Raw genomic sequence first — 19,605 nt, forward strand, 5'->3', positions numbered from 1 at the left:
TTTATTTATTTATTTATTTATTTATTTATTTATTTTTATTTTTTAAAAAAAGTAATGTGCGGATGCTATTAGGCGAGTCTCGGTCCTCTCTAGGTGTGCTAAATATTTAGGTGTCGCACTCTACATACCGGGGTTTCGAACTCATGACCTGAGGAGACTTACGACCTTCAGAGATGTTACTCTACCAACGGACTTTATATAGTTGGAGGCTATTACGAGCCTTAATGTGTCTAACAATTCGAATACATCTAAAATTTCATTAATAACCTATAATTTTTTTATTAATTCAATTAGTTGGGATCACAATAGAATGGAATAAAGTGCAAAACAAACTGTGGTTATTTATATGAAATTATTTTAGTTCTAGAGTTTATATATGTAGTATCATAGATCTGGAAGGTGGTACACCCTGGCAAAGCAGGGCATTAGAAATTTATTTGAACCTATTTTGTAATTTTAAAGAAATACTTGCATTGCAAAATAAAAAAAAAGTAACTTTTATAAATACTTGAAATTTCAAATACAACTGGACTAAATATAAAAGCTAGTTGAATCAAAATAGAAATGATAACATATAGTGATATAACAACTACTCAGACCCAACAAAGAAAAATACAATAGCTAAAAAAATTAATGATGAAAATACCCAAACTAAGAAACTAAAACTAAAAAACTGACTCCTATGGAGACGATCCTACTGGTGGTTGAATGGAACAAGTTTTGCAAAAATTAATAATGAGTTTAACAAACTCAGTAAATAACAGTTATCTATTAAAGTATAAACGGCAAGGGGAATGGGAAATACAGCATGAACAAGTAATGAAAAACCACTAGGTGCATATGTAATGTTGAAGAACAAAAAAAATGGGGGGTAAATATCAAATATGCATATCATATAAAAACATGCAATCATTTTCTATTAAGTTTCTTATTATTATGTTTTTCATTTATATTTATACAATCAGCTTTAGTAGACACCCTAAAATTGGGAAGATCAAATACCAACCCAAGGAAACTTGGGAATTTTCTATAGAGTCGTCGCTCTGTGGACCCGTCGGCCCGACTAGCCAAAATCCAAAAGGGTTCTACGGACCAACATACCATCACACACAAAGCATGTCAGATTGTTTCCACATGTACAAAATATTAAAATTATGACATTTCATACAAGCTCGTGATATGACATGCAATTTCACAAAATGTAGAAAAAGAAAACAACATATTGTGGGATTAATAAATATGTAGAAAGTTAGCATCAATAATTTAAGACGGTTAGTGGTATCATCATGAACAACAATTAACACTTATGAAAAGTAAAAATTGAAATAATAAGGGCATGGCTGACAATCTATGCATCTACTACAATTAATAAGGATTAACGCCCCTAACTAAAAAGTGTACGTTTATCCCCTAATAAACAACAATTACCTACCTCGAGCCGATAATCACGACACTTCTATAAGTTTGATGGGTTGATCATCAACATACATCATTTAAATTATGGTTGCTCTTACGTTACCCAAGCATAACTTTTGTTACGCTTTTTGGTGTGTTTGTATGTTTATTGTGCATGAAATACAAGGGTGTTCTTCTGCGGTGTTTTGTGTCTATATATGCACACACACATGTACTAATAAAAGGGGGAGCTCATAATGATTTATAACATTTGATTGCAGGTGCTATTAGCTTCCTCAATTAGAATGCACGACATGTTTCATGTTGCATGACTTCCTCCACTAACATTTGTTTTCCTGCAGGTCGAGTCTTTTATTTTCTCTTTTATATGTATTTCATAGAGCCCTTAAGTCGAGTCAATATCAGAAATAAGGTACAGACATATGTTTCAGATCAGATGATGCATCAAACCACATGACGGGGATCAAGAGCGGCAGCCGGTGTCCTGTACCTTAAGTCTGAATTGTCTCTTATATAGATCTAGGACCGTACATGTATATCAGGAGTCCAATCGTTTTTCCTGTTTTCCTGGAATATGTTGCCGACCCAACGACATTTTGGGCTTCTTTTATAATTTTTTAGTGTTTTTTTTTTTTTGTATCTTGCATACATGAATTATTTTTATTGTTGATCTCTATGCATCTAGGATTCCACAAAAAAAATAATAATGTAGGCTCATTAAAAACCCTAAAATTATAAATTTTTCTACTTAAAAAAATTTTAAACAAAACATTCAAGATAATTAAAAATTATGATTAAAATATTCTACATTTTTAAAAATTGATTTTGCTTTCTTGCATGGCCTCCAGATCGGTTTTAAAACGGGTTGTATTGCATGGATATCACTCAAGTCATATTAATAAGGCAGCTACAATGATTAAGGACCGGTCTAAATAATTGCATTCATATTTGTATGTCCCGAGGATGAGCCCCCGTACTTGTCCAACCTAACTGACCCATCATACATTTTTACATAGGAGGTTGTCTAGTGCACTTATGTTGTTAGAAAGCTCCCTGACCCAAACAATGTGTAAGTCTTTTTGTTTTGAGCTTTTCCAGCTTTGCAGACGAACCTTCACTTCTCTTCCTTTCCCGAGACATCCTTGCCACTTTGGTATGTATAAGAGCCACGTCTCGAAGTTCCAACTGATAGTCATAGGATAGAGTTTCATTCCTCTGACCTTAGGGCCACCGAGGTCCCTCGTGGACGATGCAATTAAAAGATTGCTGATTAGGGATCTCAGGACGTGTTAGGTTGACCACCTTCGCGACTAGGCAGACTCAGGGTCCCAATGGTTTGGGATGAAGGGTATGTGGTACCCTGATCTAACTATCTCTACCTCTTAGGGATTACCCTCTCTTTCCTTTTACTACCTCTATTAAGCTCTATCGCTTCGGTTGACTTTATTGATAGCGTTTTGATGACCCGATGCCAGTGAGTCGTCGCCCCGTTTGAGATACGATGATTTTGTCATTTTCCCTTATGATTTGGACGTGCTTTGAAGCTTTGAGATACCCCTATCAAGATGATTATGGTTATTTCGTGGGCCTCCTATGTCGATAAGCTGCTACCTATTTGAGATGTGAGACTTGCTCTCTGCCCGATGGTTCAGCTAAAGCTTTGAAGCATATAAGCATTTCTACACAAAATAACATTCCCTTAATGACCTATTTTCACCAGGTATACAATAATAGACCGAAACTCTTTTTATCGAGAGTATTTTTTGGTATCTCCCAAGATGTAAATAACAAAGTGGGATGTGTCTCATTCGGAGCGCTCTTGACCACAAAACAAACATTTACTCCCGAATATCTGGTTATGAGTAGTCCATGTAGTTATTCTCTCATGAATATTTGTCCAAGGTGCCTCCACCCGATCTTATTTGGGCGGAAATGTTTTGACATATCATCGTGAGGTTTAACACACGTAGACTCTCCATGTTTCTCTTTTCTCTTATTTGTCAGCATTGTTGTATGTCTTTTCTTTTATGGTTTCCCTCTTCTCGTGATCATTTATATGATCAGGAAAAGAGATTTATTCAGAAAAGGGAAGTATACAATAATGGGCAATCTGACGACTTCTTAAAAAATAAAGAGAGAAAAAATAGAGGCGAAAATAAGATTAAGTCATTAAACCACTCTTGAAAGTTTTCTTGATATACTTAGAAGGTTAAGTGAATTTCAAATCTAGCAAGTCTATAATCGAATCGAGCTTCTCGACAAGATTAATCCAACGAGCCGAAGATTGTTCAATTCAAACATCATTTAAGCACTTAAATATCCACCAAACATCATCTGATTGAATGAAGTCCTTCAGACCGCCCGATCAAAGTGATTTATATTTCTGTATTCATTGCACCTATATCACTATAAATAGAACCCCACTTCTCTCATGAGAGGAGACTGGAGGCTTGAAAGAGAAATTAAAGCTATGAGAAGGAGCCGAAGTCCAGCACCACCCCTATCGCCTTCGATTACCGCCGACAGCCATTGACCACCACAAATCGTCGCCAATTACCGCGAACCACCTTCGACATTTTTCCATCACCACCGTCAATCACCACTGACTGGAAGCTGTCAGTCGACGTCGTAACTCGGAAAGCCTAACGATTCTTTCTCGTCTGTGAGATAATGAATCTCTGTAAGCATCAACCTATTGTAGATTTTTACATCTGGGGCATGCTACGTGTGTTTTTCTCTTTACAGATTTTCCACATAAAATCTTATACCTTATGGTGTCATTACTGTTTGCTTTCTTTTGCATTAGTATGAGTTGAATTATAGTGGAAGGTTAAGAAGATAATCCATTACTCCGCCCCCTGAATTTTCCAGCACGCATCAAGTTTGAAATAAAATATTTATAATTTTTTTTAAAATGAATAGCAAGCTAAATTTTAGATTTTTTGCATTATGAGAAATATAAGGTCAATTTTTTTTATAAAATATTATGGTTATTGCCATTGAATGATTTGTAATTGGTGCATCAAAAGCTTGCAACAGCCCAAGCGACCCGACCCGTCTTTGATGCCTTTCTTTTGTTAATGTACTGTGTCTTCTCTGGCTGCGTTGGACTCTCTCGTCAGTTGTTCCCATGGAGGCATGGCCTGCTTCCCAGTTCCCACAGACTCTCTTCTTTTTCGTACTCTTTTAAAATAAAAAGTGGCTTACTGGATTGATGAGTGTGCTGGAAATCCATGATATTGGAGGAGGCAGTGTCTCTCTTGTCGGCGAATTGGTTGGCTGGAAGTAAACGTCGGTTTGGGCTGTGATTTCAGCAGGGAAAAGTGGTTATTCCTCTGTGATTTGGATATGTTCTGAAGAAATGTAAGTATACAGTTTGATTTTTGTTGCGGCAGAGAATGCAAAGGTTTTGATCGATTGAGGAGCCTGTAGCATTGGCGGTGAGCTTAGAAATCCGATCGAAGGAATATATTGTGTTTCTTTGTTGGACTTTGATTAGTGCTGAAGATTTCCTTGCATATTTTTTGGATTTTGATATTCACGGATGAATAGATTTTGTATTTGAATCATGTCGAACTTTGGCGTCAATCTTACGATCTGGAGAAGTCGAATTCAGTGATAGATTAAGGAAAAGCAAAGGGGGGTGGGTCCAATGAACTTTGGGATGGAGAAGCAGAAGAGCTTTAAGTACAGGACTATGGAAAAGCAGAAGAGTTTTCTAGAAAGAAGGATCAAGGAAAGCCCTGGGAGGCGAGGAGATACAACGCTTCATCTTGCTGCGAGAGCTGGAAACGCCGTCGATGTTCGGAAAATTCTTTCAGATTGCGGTGATGTTCAATTAAAGGATGCGATATCTAAGCAGAATCAGGACGGGGAGACGGCGCTGTATGTTGCCTCGGAGAGAGGGCATGCTGAGGTGGTGCGCGAGATTCTGAAAGTCTCTGATGTTCAATCAGCTGCTATTAAGGCCAATAACAGCTTCGACGCCTTTCATATTGCCGCTAAGCTAGGCCATTGTGGTATGATTTATGGATCTATCATTTTTACTTTCAAATTTGCCTTCTTCTTTCGCTTTATCTCAGTTATATTGTAGTATTGATAGGACTTTAGATTCTACCTGTAGACCTTGACATTTATTCATCTCAGTAATATTATTCTAATTTTCTTCTGGCAAACGAATCAGGATGAGGTTAACTATCATTTATTTTTCTGCATGTCCGGGTGCTGATCAAATCAATATATATCTCAATGGTTAGGTTCACATTCAGTCAATCATATTTTGTAGACTTAGAAGTTGTGATTTGGATTAGAAATATTGTCATAATTTGTCCATACACAATACAGTTTAATCCACCAAAAAGAAGATATTGTAAATAATTTTTTTGTCGATCATATGTTTGACTTTTCCATTATTTTCTTTCTCGTTTAATTTTACTTAAAGTGTTACTTTCTGTTGAATCCAAAATTATCCTTTGAATTACATCCAAAGAATAGAGTGTAACATGGAAGAGAGAAGATCAGAGAGAGAAAGAGATAAGAGTGCTCAGTAGGTTAAAGCTTTCAGAGTTTGTACAGCTAATTCATTAGCCCCTTACTTTAAAAATAACTCTCATATTTATAGGCAAAGAGGAGTATAAATAGTAGAATTACTTGCTTGCTCCTATTTTAGTAGGGACACTAGAAGGTAATTTATATCAATCAAAAATCACATAAATCAAGCAACTGAATTAGGAGTTTCCTATAATTAGGAGCTTCCTTATTTAAATTATTTCCAAAATTTTCTCTTATGATTTATTTCTTTTAAATATACATATTCTCTCCTTATTTAGATTTGTAATATTTATTTGGTTACCTAATAATATTTATTAGGTTACCTAAAAGATATTGTACATACTATTATTTATTGGAATGAAAGCAAAGTAAAAAGTCATTCAACCTATTTTCTCAAAACTTGACATGATATCAGAGCAGTCTACTAATAATTTTTTATTTGTAGGACAAAAAACACCACTTTGTAATAAATGATTCAGAAAACGTTGTTTGGATGACCTAATCGTCTATGCCAGATGCAACAACTGAAGAAGCTAATGACACGGTCTGAGGGATGGAAAGTTATAATGAGAATAATTTGCTCACTTTAGGCTCATTCGCTATCACCTTCCCCGACACCTAATTTTTCACAATACAACCATCACGAGAGAATTATACATCACAGTTATTATCCACCATTTGACCAACAAAAAATAAGTATGTGGATAATTTAAGAGAAAGCAAGACATGTTGGAAATAGGAGTTAATATCACAAACTACCGTAATCGGAATATTATTTCCACCAGCAACCTAAATATGTTCAGTACCAGTATACGGATGTTGATTATGTAATAAATTAGATGTGTCGGTCATATGATTTGTGGTGCCAGAATCAACAAACCAAGAAGAATAAATAGAAGCAAAAGTCTTACTTTTCTCTTGAAGACTAAGAGCAGAAAAGACAGAGAATCATCTGTTGAACCATATTTGGTGAGAACAAATTGATTTTTACCAGCAGATGTGGATGTCAGAGCAAGATTATGAGAATCGGATATAGTAGCATTAAGAGCTTGTGGTTTGCGGTTTTGAGGCCGTGTAAGACACTTCTTAATAACATGTTCGTTTTTTTTGCAATAATTACAAAATTTTTTGCTACATTGACGAACAATATGTCCAAATTATTTGCAGTTGTAACACTGCTTTGTTTCCTTCCCTTGGGTATGAGCAGCATATGCAATATTAACTATTTTTGATGATCCACTAGTTGTACCGATAGCGGTTTATGTCGTCAATCTCTGTTCTTTGCGCAGTAATTCCCCAAAACATACATCCTAACAAGGAATCATATCTCTATTTAGCAACCCAACTCGAGCAGTTTCAAATTCAGGCCAGATTTACATAAAGAACTAATCGCGGCTTTTTACTTCATGAATAGCTTGAAGACAAGTTAAGCTCTTCTTTGATACCTAGCATAAATAATGCGAGAATATTCACTCCATAAATTTAGGAAGCCAAAATAATATTGTTACATTGAGAGATTACCTTTATTATAGTTACTCATATCAAGTTCAAATTGAAAGCGTTTTGCAGTATTATCTTGATTGTATATGCGTTTCAGCTCCTGTGGATTTTTTTGGATCTCTTGGCTTTCTATGGCTTTAGGTTGATTTTAATCAACGACTTTCTTGATAATCAACTTGTGAGCAACAATCTTGTTTAAAATGTCTTCAGAAACAACTATCAAATTTACAAGAAATAATTATGCAACACGAGAATTTCAGTTCAAGATGTTTTTGAAAGGGAATGAGCTTTGGGGGCATATTGATGAGAGACAAAGGATCTTGGTCAATGAGAGACAAAGGATGCTTGGATTTTTCTTGGATTTTGGGATCTATTGAGGCTCATAAGATGAACAATTTACGATCAGTTGAGACGACTAAAGAAATGTGGGAGAACTTGAAAAGTGTCATTAGTTTCTTGTTGACAAACTGATGCTTCTTGATTAGTCATCAATTTGACGGAGATATAAATCAATAATCACAGAAATCAGACAGCTGAATTTAGAGTTTCCAAATTTCTCTCTTCAAATTTATTTCTTTTAATTGTACATATTCCTCCTTATTTAGATTAGTAATATTTATTAGGTTACCTAAAGAGACTGTTACATACTATTATTTATTGGAATGAAAGCAAATAAAAAAGACATTTAACCTATTTTCTCAAAACTTGACAATTTAGTCATAAACAAATAATCAAACATGTAAATAAATAAAAGTCTTCAACTCGGCTCTTCACACTGTCCGTTCTCTTGTGATCGATAATCCTTGGATCGTGGAAGCCTGCTGACCCGACCAATAATTACACAAATATTTATACTCTCAAAGATTTGTAAAAAATTGTCCCAAATTATATTTAGCAGCTAGTGTGACTAAATAAAATGATTTAAAATATATAATAAGCCTTCACGCTAGGGGTACTACGTAAGTATACGTATCGTTTCAAGTAATATAGAGTTTTCTTTAAAAATCATAGTATTGATCCCACGTGGAAAGCTGTAACTCTTAATATTGACTTACAAAACCTCTATCTAAATTGCAGATAAATATGATAGGAGATATATGTCGAAATGTTTGCAAAAGATTAACACTAAATTTAAGCAAAAAGTAATAACAAAGTTTAAAAGTTTAATAAAGTTTAAAAGATTAATAAAATTTAAAAGTGAGTTTGAAGGTTATGAAAAGATCTTTCCCCTTGCTAAGAGATGTTAATCAGTATTGGATAATGAATGATTAAAAATATGAAATGATGCATTGTGACAAATAAGAGCATGACTATCCTTTACCCCCTCTCGGTGCTAGCAAAGAACATTGGCTAACCTAAAGTTTGTCTCTAGCTTGTGTAGTAGTGCTGAGTAGATTCTAGCCTCTCACTTTTAACCCACTGTCTCTCTATAAGACCTACTAGGGACCCTTAGATCCAAACTTAAAACCGAATTTATAAAATAATCTAGTCTGTCACCATAAAATTATCAATTATACGCCTATCAAAACTTATCTTCTTATCTATTTGCACTCTCCTTAAACGATCGCAACGGCTCTTTACAGAGTGAAGTGTGACATTCACAATATGGGTGAAATCATAGTCCTCCCGGGTCATTATATTTTTCAACAAATTTTAACTTCACAAGTGACCAATTTGCAAAGTCAATGAAGAATCGGTGGAAATGTCATATCAATTTTTAAAATAAAAAGAAATCTTTATAACCATTCTCATCCAACATGATTAATTCTCAAATGCAAGGAGAAAGAAATTAAACTACTTAAAATTCATGGAAATAAAACAAAAACACATGATTTGTATTGAAAATCAAGTCTTAACAACAAACACTTAAACACAAATACAAGATACCTTATGTATTCTCTGCGTGTAATTCCCGGAGTCTCCTTTAAATAATTCTCCAAACTCTTACTCACACATACACAAACACAAAAACAAAAGTAAATCTTCCTATAGCCTCTAACGTCTCCCCCCAAAAAGTCCTGTCCAAGTCCTCTTTTTCATCTAGAATTTGACCCAATAGTAGATCTCCGAAAATAACTAAAGGTTGTTTCAGGTACTTCTTTAAAATTCGACCAAATTTAATGCCTTCTAGAAAATTGGTTACTGGGGTGCTATGGCGCCCAGTTCGCTTGATAGATGGTGCTATGGCACCAAGGGTGGCGTGATGACGCCATACAAAATTATCCATTTTTGCTCAATTTTGTACTTTTTTTCTCTAAATGTTCATTTCATATACCTGAAACAAAAAACATGCAAAATATCTTCATTTAAAGTGTAATATCATAAAAAATATGCATAAAATGATCATGAAATATACACTAAAAATAAGTAATTTTCAGGTGGATCACCTACTTGGCAGACTCCGCTAGGTCTGGGTAGTCTGTGGACTCGAACTATTTGTTAGTCAACCAAATCTTCGCCCAGTCGGTATTGTAGGCCGATCGACTTCTTTGATCCATCAATCGACTTCTTTGATCCATCGATCGACTTTGGATCCTTCTCTTAAGGAACTGAGACAATGGGCCTTTTCGGTTCATTTATCGTGCATTTTGACCATCGGTGAGTCCTCTTTGACCATGCCTCTTTTGACTCGTTAGATTTCCACAAGGTTCGTGCTGAAGTATTTTTGATGTACTCTTTCATTTTCCCAACACAATGATTCATAGAAAATTTTCTGTATATTCCTTTTCATTTCTTAATTTACTCTATTTTTATTTGATTACCTTTCCCACCTTAAAATCTTAGGCCAACAAGGTTTTGTTTATGCTCATTAGAGGCCTTATCAGTTGGAAGCTAGCTTCACATGGTAGTGGATCTTCTTCTACTCTTGTATAGGGTTGTAAATCAGCTGAACTTGGGAGAGCCCAATTTTTTGTTAGTGTTCGATTAGTTTTTTTTGTTTTTTGTTTTTGTTTGTTTGAAATTGTTCGTGAAAAATATATTTGTGTTCAACTTGATTCAAATTTGTTTGCTCTTTTGAGCTCTTGTACGGGTCAAAATCAGCTTGATTGATTTTAAAAGTTATAAAATTGAGCAATTTTTAAAATACAACTTATAAAATCAATAAAATATTATAATATTATTAAATTTTCAATTATTTAGTTAATTTGAGCCGAAACAAGTTGAACACGATTTTTTTTTTTTTTTTTTGTATTCGGCTTTTTAATAAATCGAGCTAACAAAAGTATTTACATTTGATTCACTTGTTCAATGAATGAATCAAATACGAGCTATTTAGCGAGCCGAACATGCATGTGAGCCTTTTGACAGCCCTACTCTTGTATTCAGTCTGTTTCAAGCACAAATATCTCTAATTTGTGTGTGTGCTCTATCAGCATCTGGTAGAACATGTTCTTTATAGCGCCAAACCATTCTACTACTGCTTATTATTGTGGTGAGACTTCGTTACATTTGAAAATATATTTTCAAACATGACACAATTGTATTAGCTTTTGAGTATAGCAAACACTTATGATTCAGGCTAGAGTATTTATAGGTTTATGAATATGAATGAAATTGTGCAGTCTATTAGTTGCTTCTGCCCAAATTTTATACGAAGAAATTACGTCATTCAGCATACGGTCTTTTATAGCAGTAGTAAAGTTGTATGCTCAGCCATTGCAGTTAAATTGTATTGGGGAATTTACATACATTCTAAACAATTCTTATGTATTTAAATATCTAACACCCAAAGTTTGATAGATATTTACACTTATGTTTGATATTTACACTTATAAAACTTTGGTGTCATAAACCTATGCATGAAAAGGTGTATTTCACTTTTAAAAAGAAAGTGATAGCGGTATTTTGACGTGGTGTTAAAAATTTGAGTGGTATGCATGTAAATATGAATTTTAAGGTGTTAGGTAAATACATGAAGATTGTATGGTATGTATGTAAATGCCCCAATTTTATCTTGAATTTTTTTTAGTTTAAATTGTTATTTATTTCCCAAATATTGCTTACAATTCTCATTATTTTTCATTTTAATATTTATAAGCTTGTGATAAAAAATTGGGCAAATATTGTCAAAGTTTTGAGAAAAGTAGATTGAATACTGAATAGGCTCGATGCCTTTTCCCTTTGCTTTCATTTCATTAAATAATAATCTTATAATCTATTTTAGGTACAAAATAAAATGCATAATCTATTTTAGGTAACTTAATAATACATATTCCTAATCTAAATATTCAACTAAAAGGGAAATAGATCAAATAAAGACAATGAAAATAATTTAAATAAGGAAGCTCCTAATTATAGAAAACTCAAAATGTAGCTGCTTGATTTTTGTCCTTCCTGATTGACACCCCCCCCCTCAAATTGATGCTGACTGATTAGGAAACATCAATTTGCTAACAAGAAACCGATAACATTGCCGGAACCCAAAAATCCTCAAGCCATGAGTGCCGAAGCCGAAGGTGTTGAAGCCTTAGACAATCCTGAACCATAACATGACTTGAGCAAAGAAAAACAAGAAATCCTTTATCATTGTCATCCAGAAATTTAAATCATAGCCACAAGAAGGATCTGCTTCCAGTTACACGATCCGATCCGAATCCGAATGCTACCGATCATAGCCTACAAATAGGATCCAGTTACACGATCCGGATGCTATCAATCATAGCCTACAAGTAAGATCCGTATCCTGATCCAAATGCTACCGATCATAGCCCACAAATAGGTTCCAGTTACACGACCCAGATGCCATTGATCATAGCTTACAAGTAGGATCCGCGTCCTGATTCAAATGCTACTGATCATAACCCACAAGTAGGATTCGCGTCCTGTTATACGATCCAAATAGGTTGAATACTGATTAGGTTGAATACTGAATAGGCTCAATACCTTTTCCTTTTGCTTTCATTCCATTAAATAATAATCTTACAATCTATTTTAGGTACAAAATAAAGTGCATAATCTATTAAGTAACTTAATAATGCATATTCCTAATCTAAATATCCAACTAAAAGGGAAATAGATCAGAATAAAGACAATGGAAATAATTTATAGAAAACTCCTAATGTAGTTGCCTGATTTCCGTCCTTCCCGATTGACAAATATTATTTGTCATAATCTCAATAATTGAAAATTCTACCAATAGTAAAAAGCTGGTTTCTGAGTATTGCAAAATTAATTTCATAACAGAAATCCCGAACTTGAAGTCTTTGAGTTCTGCCTTCTAGAACTGTTACAGAGTTGTCATGTGTGTTGGCGATGAACCCTTGCCTTGGGTTCTAGAGAAAATGCATTCATGGTAATACTTAAATAAAAGCAAATAGTTCTGCTAAATGTCAAGAACCTGTGTAGCCCACCCCAATCTCATGGTTGACCGCTTTTGCTCCCAATGCGGATGTCACAAGTTTGAGGTTGGCTTTTACGGTGTGGTGTTGATGGGATATTGACAATATGAGATGATTAGTTTTGTATTTAGGTAAATAAATAGTTAATTAGTTAGAAATTAGTGTTAGTGAATTAATAGTTATTGTATTCTATCAAAAGTCTTAATCAGAGATATTGAAATGTGATAGGAATAAACGAGCAATTCCAAACTTTACCGAGACTTAGAGTCAATTAGAAATTAAACAATACCGCAGAATAACGGGATCACACGAGATTCAAAAAAATCGGAACAAAGTCTAAATGGAAACACAATCAAAGCAACCATAAAAGTACACGAGAATTTATGTGAAAAAATAGGAGAATAGGAGAAAACCACGGAGCCACGCCATAAAAAATTTCACTATGAAATTTAGAAAGATTTACAAAGAACTCACACCAATTTCCTCTGTACACACGAGAAAACTTACAGGATACGCTTCACAATCTTCTAAAATCCGACGCAAAAATTCCAGTATTGTTTTGTTCATACGCTCAACCATATTATTTTGTTGCGGTGTCCTTGGGACAGTGAACTCATGCTAACCCCTTCTGTAGTATAGAAATTCTTGAACTTTTGATTACGATGCTCGCCCTCATTATCTGTGATCTGAGACACTTTAGCTTCAAGTTTGTCTCATTTTCTACCATAGCCTTTTACTTCTTAAAAACTTCAAATACATCAGATTTTTGCTTTAAGGAATAAACTCGTACTTTTCTTGTGTGATCATTAATGAAGTTGACAAAAGCGAGAACCTCCAAGGGACTGAACTGGAGTAGGACCCCATGTACCAATATGCACTAACTCCAGTTTCTTTGATTTCACGATTGACCCACTCTTAAAGAAAGAAATTTTCTTCTGCTTGTCATATATACAGTCTTCACAGAAATGCAAATCAACTAATTTCAAGCTCTGAAACTTATTTTTAGAAAGTAGGGACTTCATCCCTTTTCACTCATATGGCCAAGCCTACGGTGTCATTGACCTGCATTCACCCTGTTTCTTGCCATATCAATGAAATCAATCATTTCGTTGATCAGATAAAGTGTGTCTTTAATGTTTTCCCGAGTCATTACTTATACCCCCTTAACCATCTTTCACGAATCACCTGTGAAAGTAGTCACGAGTCCCGACTTCGTCAGCTGGCTCACTGAGACGAAATTTCTCTTCAAACTTGGAACATGTCATACTTCGTTAAGCTTTCAGACCGGTCCATTTGATAACCTGATATCAACATCTCTCTTTCCTACTATACTGCGGACCTTGTTATTTCCAAGATAATCCTTCCCTAAATTACTCTGAGTGTAGTTTTAAAATTCCTCTTTTTTGGGGTAAGCAGAAAAGGAGGCACTTGAATCCACTATCCAAAGTTCAATGCTGACTAGAAAAGACACCTGAGAGTCATTTTGGATTTCACCAGTGGAGACATTAGTAGATAAACTATTTTCTTGTTCTACACCACCAGCTTTCCTTAGAGCTTTTCAGTCCTTCTCGAAATGCCTCTTCTTAACACGGTTCCAACATTTTCCTTTGCTTGACTTAGACTTTTCTTTCTTGGACTTGGGATCTACCTCTATCTATATTTCTGCCTAAATTCCTCCCTCTGTTATCATCATTCAACGTAGAACTTGTAGATTCACCATTCGTTTCTTTTCTGCAAACTTCTTCATTCAGCATCAGACCCACGATATCACAAAGTTCAACTTCGTAGTCCCAGAAGAATTACTTACCGCCGTTTTCAAACCATCATAGCTGTCCGACAATGAAGATGGTATCACCAGTGCTTTAATCTCATCACCAAACTTGATTCTCACATAACACAACTAACTCGTCGCAATGTTGAAGTTATTGAGATGCTCTGTCACCGAACTGCCTTCCATCGTCTTCATGTTAAATAATTTATTCATCAAAAAAACCTTAATGGAAGTAGAGTGTTTTTCGTACATTTTGGTTAGTGTTGCCATGAGATCCATCGTAATTTTCTCATTAACAATGTTAAATGCAATAGATGAGAAAAGTGATAATCTAATTAAACCTAGTGTTGTTCGATCCAACTCTTCCCATTCTTTTATAGGCATAAACTCCGACTTTCTTTTGATTTTTTGTAGCGGCAAATATAATTTTTTTCTGATATAACAAATCCTTCATCTGCATCTTCCAGAATGCGAAGTTCGTCACATTGAACTCCTCCACTTTGAACCTTGTTTCATCGGTCATAGCTCCCACTCGAATTAAACCCCGCTTTTATACTAGTTTGATAAGACTAAACAAGCAATTTTCAACTTTACTGGGGCTTAGAATTAATTAGAAACTAAACCGCACCGTGAAATTACGAGATCGAACAAGATTCGAGAAAACCGAAAAGAATCTAAATGGAAGCACAATTAAAGCAACCAGAAAAACACACGAGAATTTACATGAAAAAATCAGAGAACGAGAAAAAATCACTGATTCACACCACAAAAAATTCTATTATGGAATTCAAAAAGTTTTTCAAAGCACTCACATCAGTTTCCTCTCACACACGAGGAAACTTACAGGCCACAATCTTCGTTCTTTAATCCGACGCAAAAATCACACTGAATTACTGAAATCCATCTTTTCAACACTTCTCACATTCACCGGGATGCTTGTCAAAAAACACTAGAGGAAATCTTGCACTAGAGATAAGTTACATTGTTTAAAATTTTGGCCTTAAACTAAACTTCGCACGTCAACTGTTCCTGGTGCATAGGCGCTCGGACTTGGCGCCTATACGCCATAGTCTCTATATTGACACCCAACATTGGGCGCTTATGCGCCAAATGGGACGCATAAGCGCCACACCTACTATCATGCCCACATTGAATGAGCTCATACTCATTATGGCTGACGCCTATGCTTCGACACCACTGTGTTTGGACGCATATGCGCCCTTTGGCTGGCGCATATTCACCAGCTTCTCTGTCCTTCGGCTCTAAAATATGTTGGCACATATGCGCCAACAACCCGACGAATAACAAAATAATGGGAAAAATGTTATTGTAAGTTTTTCTCTTTGCTGTGTTTCTTCTCCCTCTCGTCCCAATTTTGGGAGTTATCGGCATCCTTGATTTGTCGTTTATCCCTCTTTAATATGAGTTTCTCTCTTTGATTCTCCCCCACCTAACCTCTAGAGTTGTTGGCATCCTCAAATTACCGATTACCGAGATTCAAGAAATTGGATCATATTAGGTGTCTAAATGAGTTTCCTATTAAATTTACTCAAAATCTTTAAAAAATTTCATGAATCTGCCTTATCAGATGTTTATTTATGGCGGCCAACATCCGATGAATAGTTATTCTTTTTGTAAATTACTTAGATTAATAGAGCTATTGAATCATCTACCATAGTTTGCCTTAGAAACTACCGTGACATTCAGAGTGGGTTATAATTTCAAATATATGGAAATTTACATATGTCGTACACAATTCTTATGCATTTACATATCTCTCACCTAAACTTTCATATTTACATAATAACACTTTAGACCTATGCATGAAAATGCGTATTTCACTTTAGAAAGTGGTAATAGTGCCGTTTTTTATGTGATATTAAAGATTTTGGTGCTATGTTTAAATGTGAAAGTTTAGGTATGAGATATGTAAATACATAAGAAATGTGTGCTATGTATGTCAATATGAAAGTTCTTCCAATGCTACTGCCCATAACGTCTTGAGATGGTAAATATGTTTAGAGGCACATAATATAATAAAACTTGGTATTATTATGCTTTATTTCTATTTTTTGGACATCAATTCAGCACAGAGTTTGATTAGCATGATTCATGCAAGTTACACCTTGTTACAGGATTACTGAAAGAGCTATTGCATTCCTTCCCTTCATTAGCCATGACAACAAGTTCTTCCAATGCTACTGCTCTGGACACTGCTGCAACACAAGGTCATGTTGAAATAGTCAATCTTCTTTTAGAAACAGATGTAAGTCTAGTTAAGATTGCGAGGAACAATGGAAAAACTGCTCTACATTCAGCAGCCAGAATGGGCCATGTTGAAGTGGTGAGGTCCCTTTTAACTAAGGATCCCGACATTGGATCGAGGACCGATAAGAAGGGACAAACCGCATTACACATGGCCGTAAAAGGAAGTAATGTAATGATTGTCCTCGAACTTTTGAAACCCAATTCTTCGATCATCAACGCAAAAGATAATAAAGGCAACACTCCATTGCATATTGCAACAGGGAAAAGTCGTCGTGAGGTTAGTTTTATCATGTCAACAATTTGCACACTTGTTTGTAGAAAGCAATCATTTTCAGGAAGCAAAAGTTGTCCTAAGGTTTGTTTTCTATTTCGACAAGGCACACTTTGTTTGTAGAAAGCAACGATTTTCGGGATGCATATCCATAATGCTGGTCACTATATTCAGCTAAATTGAGTGATACCTAGCTCTTTGGAAGGGGTCATTTAAGTCTCAAAGTTTATAAATGTTTAATTTAGTCTCCAATTTTTTTTAATATGAGCTAAAATAATCTCCACAAAGGACTTTCAACCTCATTTTAAAACATAGGAGACTAATTTGACACTTTTTATGAACTTTGAGACTAAAATGACACCCTATAAACACACGGATGACTATTTTGACACTTACAACTATTTTCTTTATTTATCTTAAGCTACATGTCTTTCAATATATTTTGATAAAACTTGCAATTTTGATTTTGATACTAAAGGTTTTTAATGTCATTTTGAATTATCAATAAAGCCGAACTTATGAAAATAGTTACTTGGCGTGCACGGTCAATTTTAATGCTGTTGAGTAGCTAAGACTTTTGAAGAGATTCTTAAATTGAGATGCCAAGTTCTATATCTAGTGATGATATTTATCTGATAAGCTTTCAGCTTGTCTTTCTAACCAGAGCTTTTTTAAAAATAGCGTTTAATTAAGTTTGGGATTCAGGTTACTCCTCTGAACTTCCTTGTTATGAAAAAGTTGACGACGAAAATAAAACGAAAAATAGATCGAGAAAAATCACACCAGAAAAGACGACACAAGATTTACGTGGTTCGGCAAATTGCCTACGTCCACAGAGCTGCAGAGGATTTTATTAGCTTTGAGGATTACACCATCGACCACGTCGACTTACAAGAAAGAATTATCTCTCTCTCTCTCTCACCTAAACCAAGAGTCACACAAAGAAGAAGAAAAATAACTTTAAACTGTTTGGAGAGTAATACACATCCCTGTAATCGTGAGCCCCTTTTAAAGCTTCACAATATCCAGCTTGTTTTGGTAATCATTAATTTCGAGATTTTATAGAATCATGTTTTAATGACCTATATAAAGCCCATTAAGGCAAGCTATCAAATTCATTGCCTTTTTCTCTATAACAGGAGGGACGAGAAATTAATTCTGGCAAAATTTAATTAATTAAGTTTTATTTAATTCTTCCTGTCAATAGAAGGCAACTGCTTTAAAGGCAAATTGAGAATCATCAAGCTATGACAGGGAATAAAATACATAAGAAAAAAAATTAAGAGCAGATAAATTAGAATCAATTTATCAAAGAATCTGCCGTAATAGGAAGTGGACCGGGTCTCCACCTTCCTCAACAATTCTCCCACTTGGAGACTGAGACACTAACTGCACCATCCATTGGCTGCACTATCCTTTTCTTCAAACGTGATATCCTCCACCTCTGCAACTCAAAACCTCGGTCTTCAAGCTAGAAGACCAACTGAAGTCGAGCACAACTTCAGTTTCTCAAGTGTAACGCCCTTAGTCAACATATCAGCAGGATTCTTGCTTCCACAAATTTTCTTAAGTAGTAACTGTCCGTCATCTAACAATAATCGAATAAAATGATACCTGATCTGAATGTGCTTTGTTCTGGATTGAAATGCTGGATTTATAGCTAGGAATATAGCGCTCTGGCTATCACTGTAGAGAGTGCCTTTTTGAACCTCCTTACCCAATTCCACCAAGAAACTCTGCAACCATATCATCTCCTTAGCAGCCTCTGACACTGCAACATACTCAGCCTTTGTAGTGGACAAAGAAACTGTCTTTTGTAGATTAGAGCCCCATGACATTGCAGTACCGCCAAGAGTATAAGCATAACCTGTAGTACTCTTCATACTGTCAATGTCTCCAGTTAAATCTGCATCAACATAACCCTGTACCTCTAGGCTCTTTCTTGAGAAACACAAACAGGTTTCTGAAGAGCCTTTTAAATATCTCAAAATCCACTTCACAGCTTCCCACTGTTTCTTCCCTGAATTACTCATGTATCTGCTCACAACTCCCACTGCATGGGCAATATCCGGTCTGGTACAGACCATAACATACATAAGTGAACCAATAGCTGAAGCGTAAGGAACCTTACTCATGTGATCTTGTTCCTCATATGTCTTGGGTGATTGATTTTTGCTAAGTCCGAAGTGACTGCCTAAAGGCGTGCCAATTGGCTTGGCCTTGTTCATATTGAACCTACTAAGCACCTTTTTCACATATTCAGCTTGTGAAAGTCTCAAAGTGCCTTTGACTCGGTCTCTAATAATCCTTATGCCAAAGATTTGTTTTGTTGCTCCCAAATCCTTCATTGCAAAGTGATCTGACATCTGCTTCTTCAGATTATTGATCTCATAAATGCTGACCCCTGCAATAAACATATCATCCACATACAACAACAGGATGATATAGGAATGGTCAAAGTACCTGACATAGCAACAGTGATCTGCCTG

General features: G+C 35.3%; 1 protein-coding gene across 1 annotated transcript in view; it reads left to right on the top strand.

Annotated features, from left to right (window-relative positions):
- Nucleotides 1–4,749: 4,749 nt before the first annotated feature.
- Nucleotides 4,750–19,605, top strand: part of LOC110029700 (ankyrin repeat-containing protein At5g02620-like) — a 20,219-nt gene continuing 5,363 nt past the window's right edge. The window contains exons 1-2 of the mRNA XM_020732115.1: nucleotides 4,750–5,435; nucleotides 16,713–17,122. Of these exons, the coding sequence (XP_020587774.1) occupies nucleotides 5,069–5,435; nucleotides 16,713–17,122 (777 nt within the window). The 5' untranslated portion in view covers nucleotides 4,750–5,068. The remainder of the gene's footprint in view (nucleotides 5,436–16,712; nucleotides 17,123–19,605) is intronic.

The sequence above is a fragment of the Phalaenopsis equestris genome, unplaced genomic scaffold (assembly GCF_001263595.1).
Source record: "Phalaenopsis equestris unplaced genomic scaffold, ASM126359v1 Scaffold000600, whole genome shotgun sequence".
In the NCBI taxonomy this organism is placed as follows: Eukaryota; Viridiplantae; Streptophyta; class Magnoliopsida; order Asparagales; family Orchidaceae; genus Phalaenopsis; species Phalaenopsis equestris.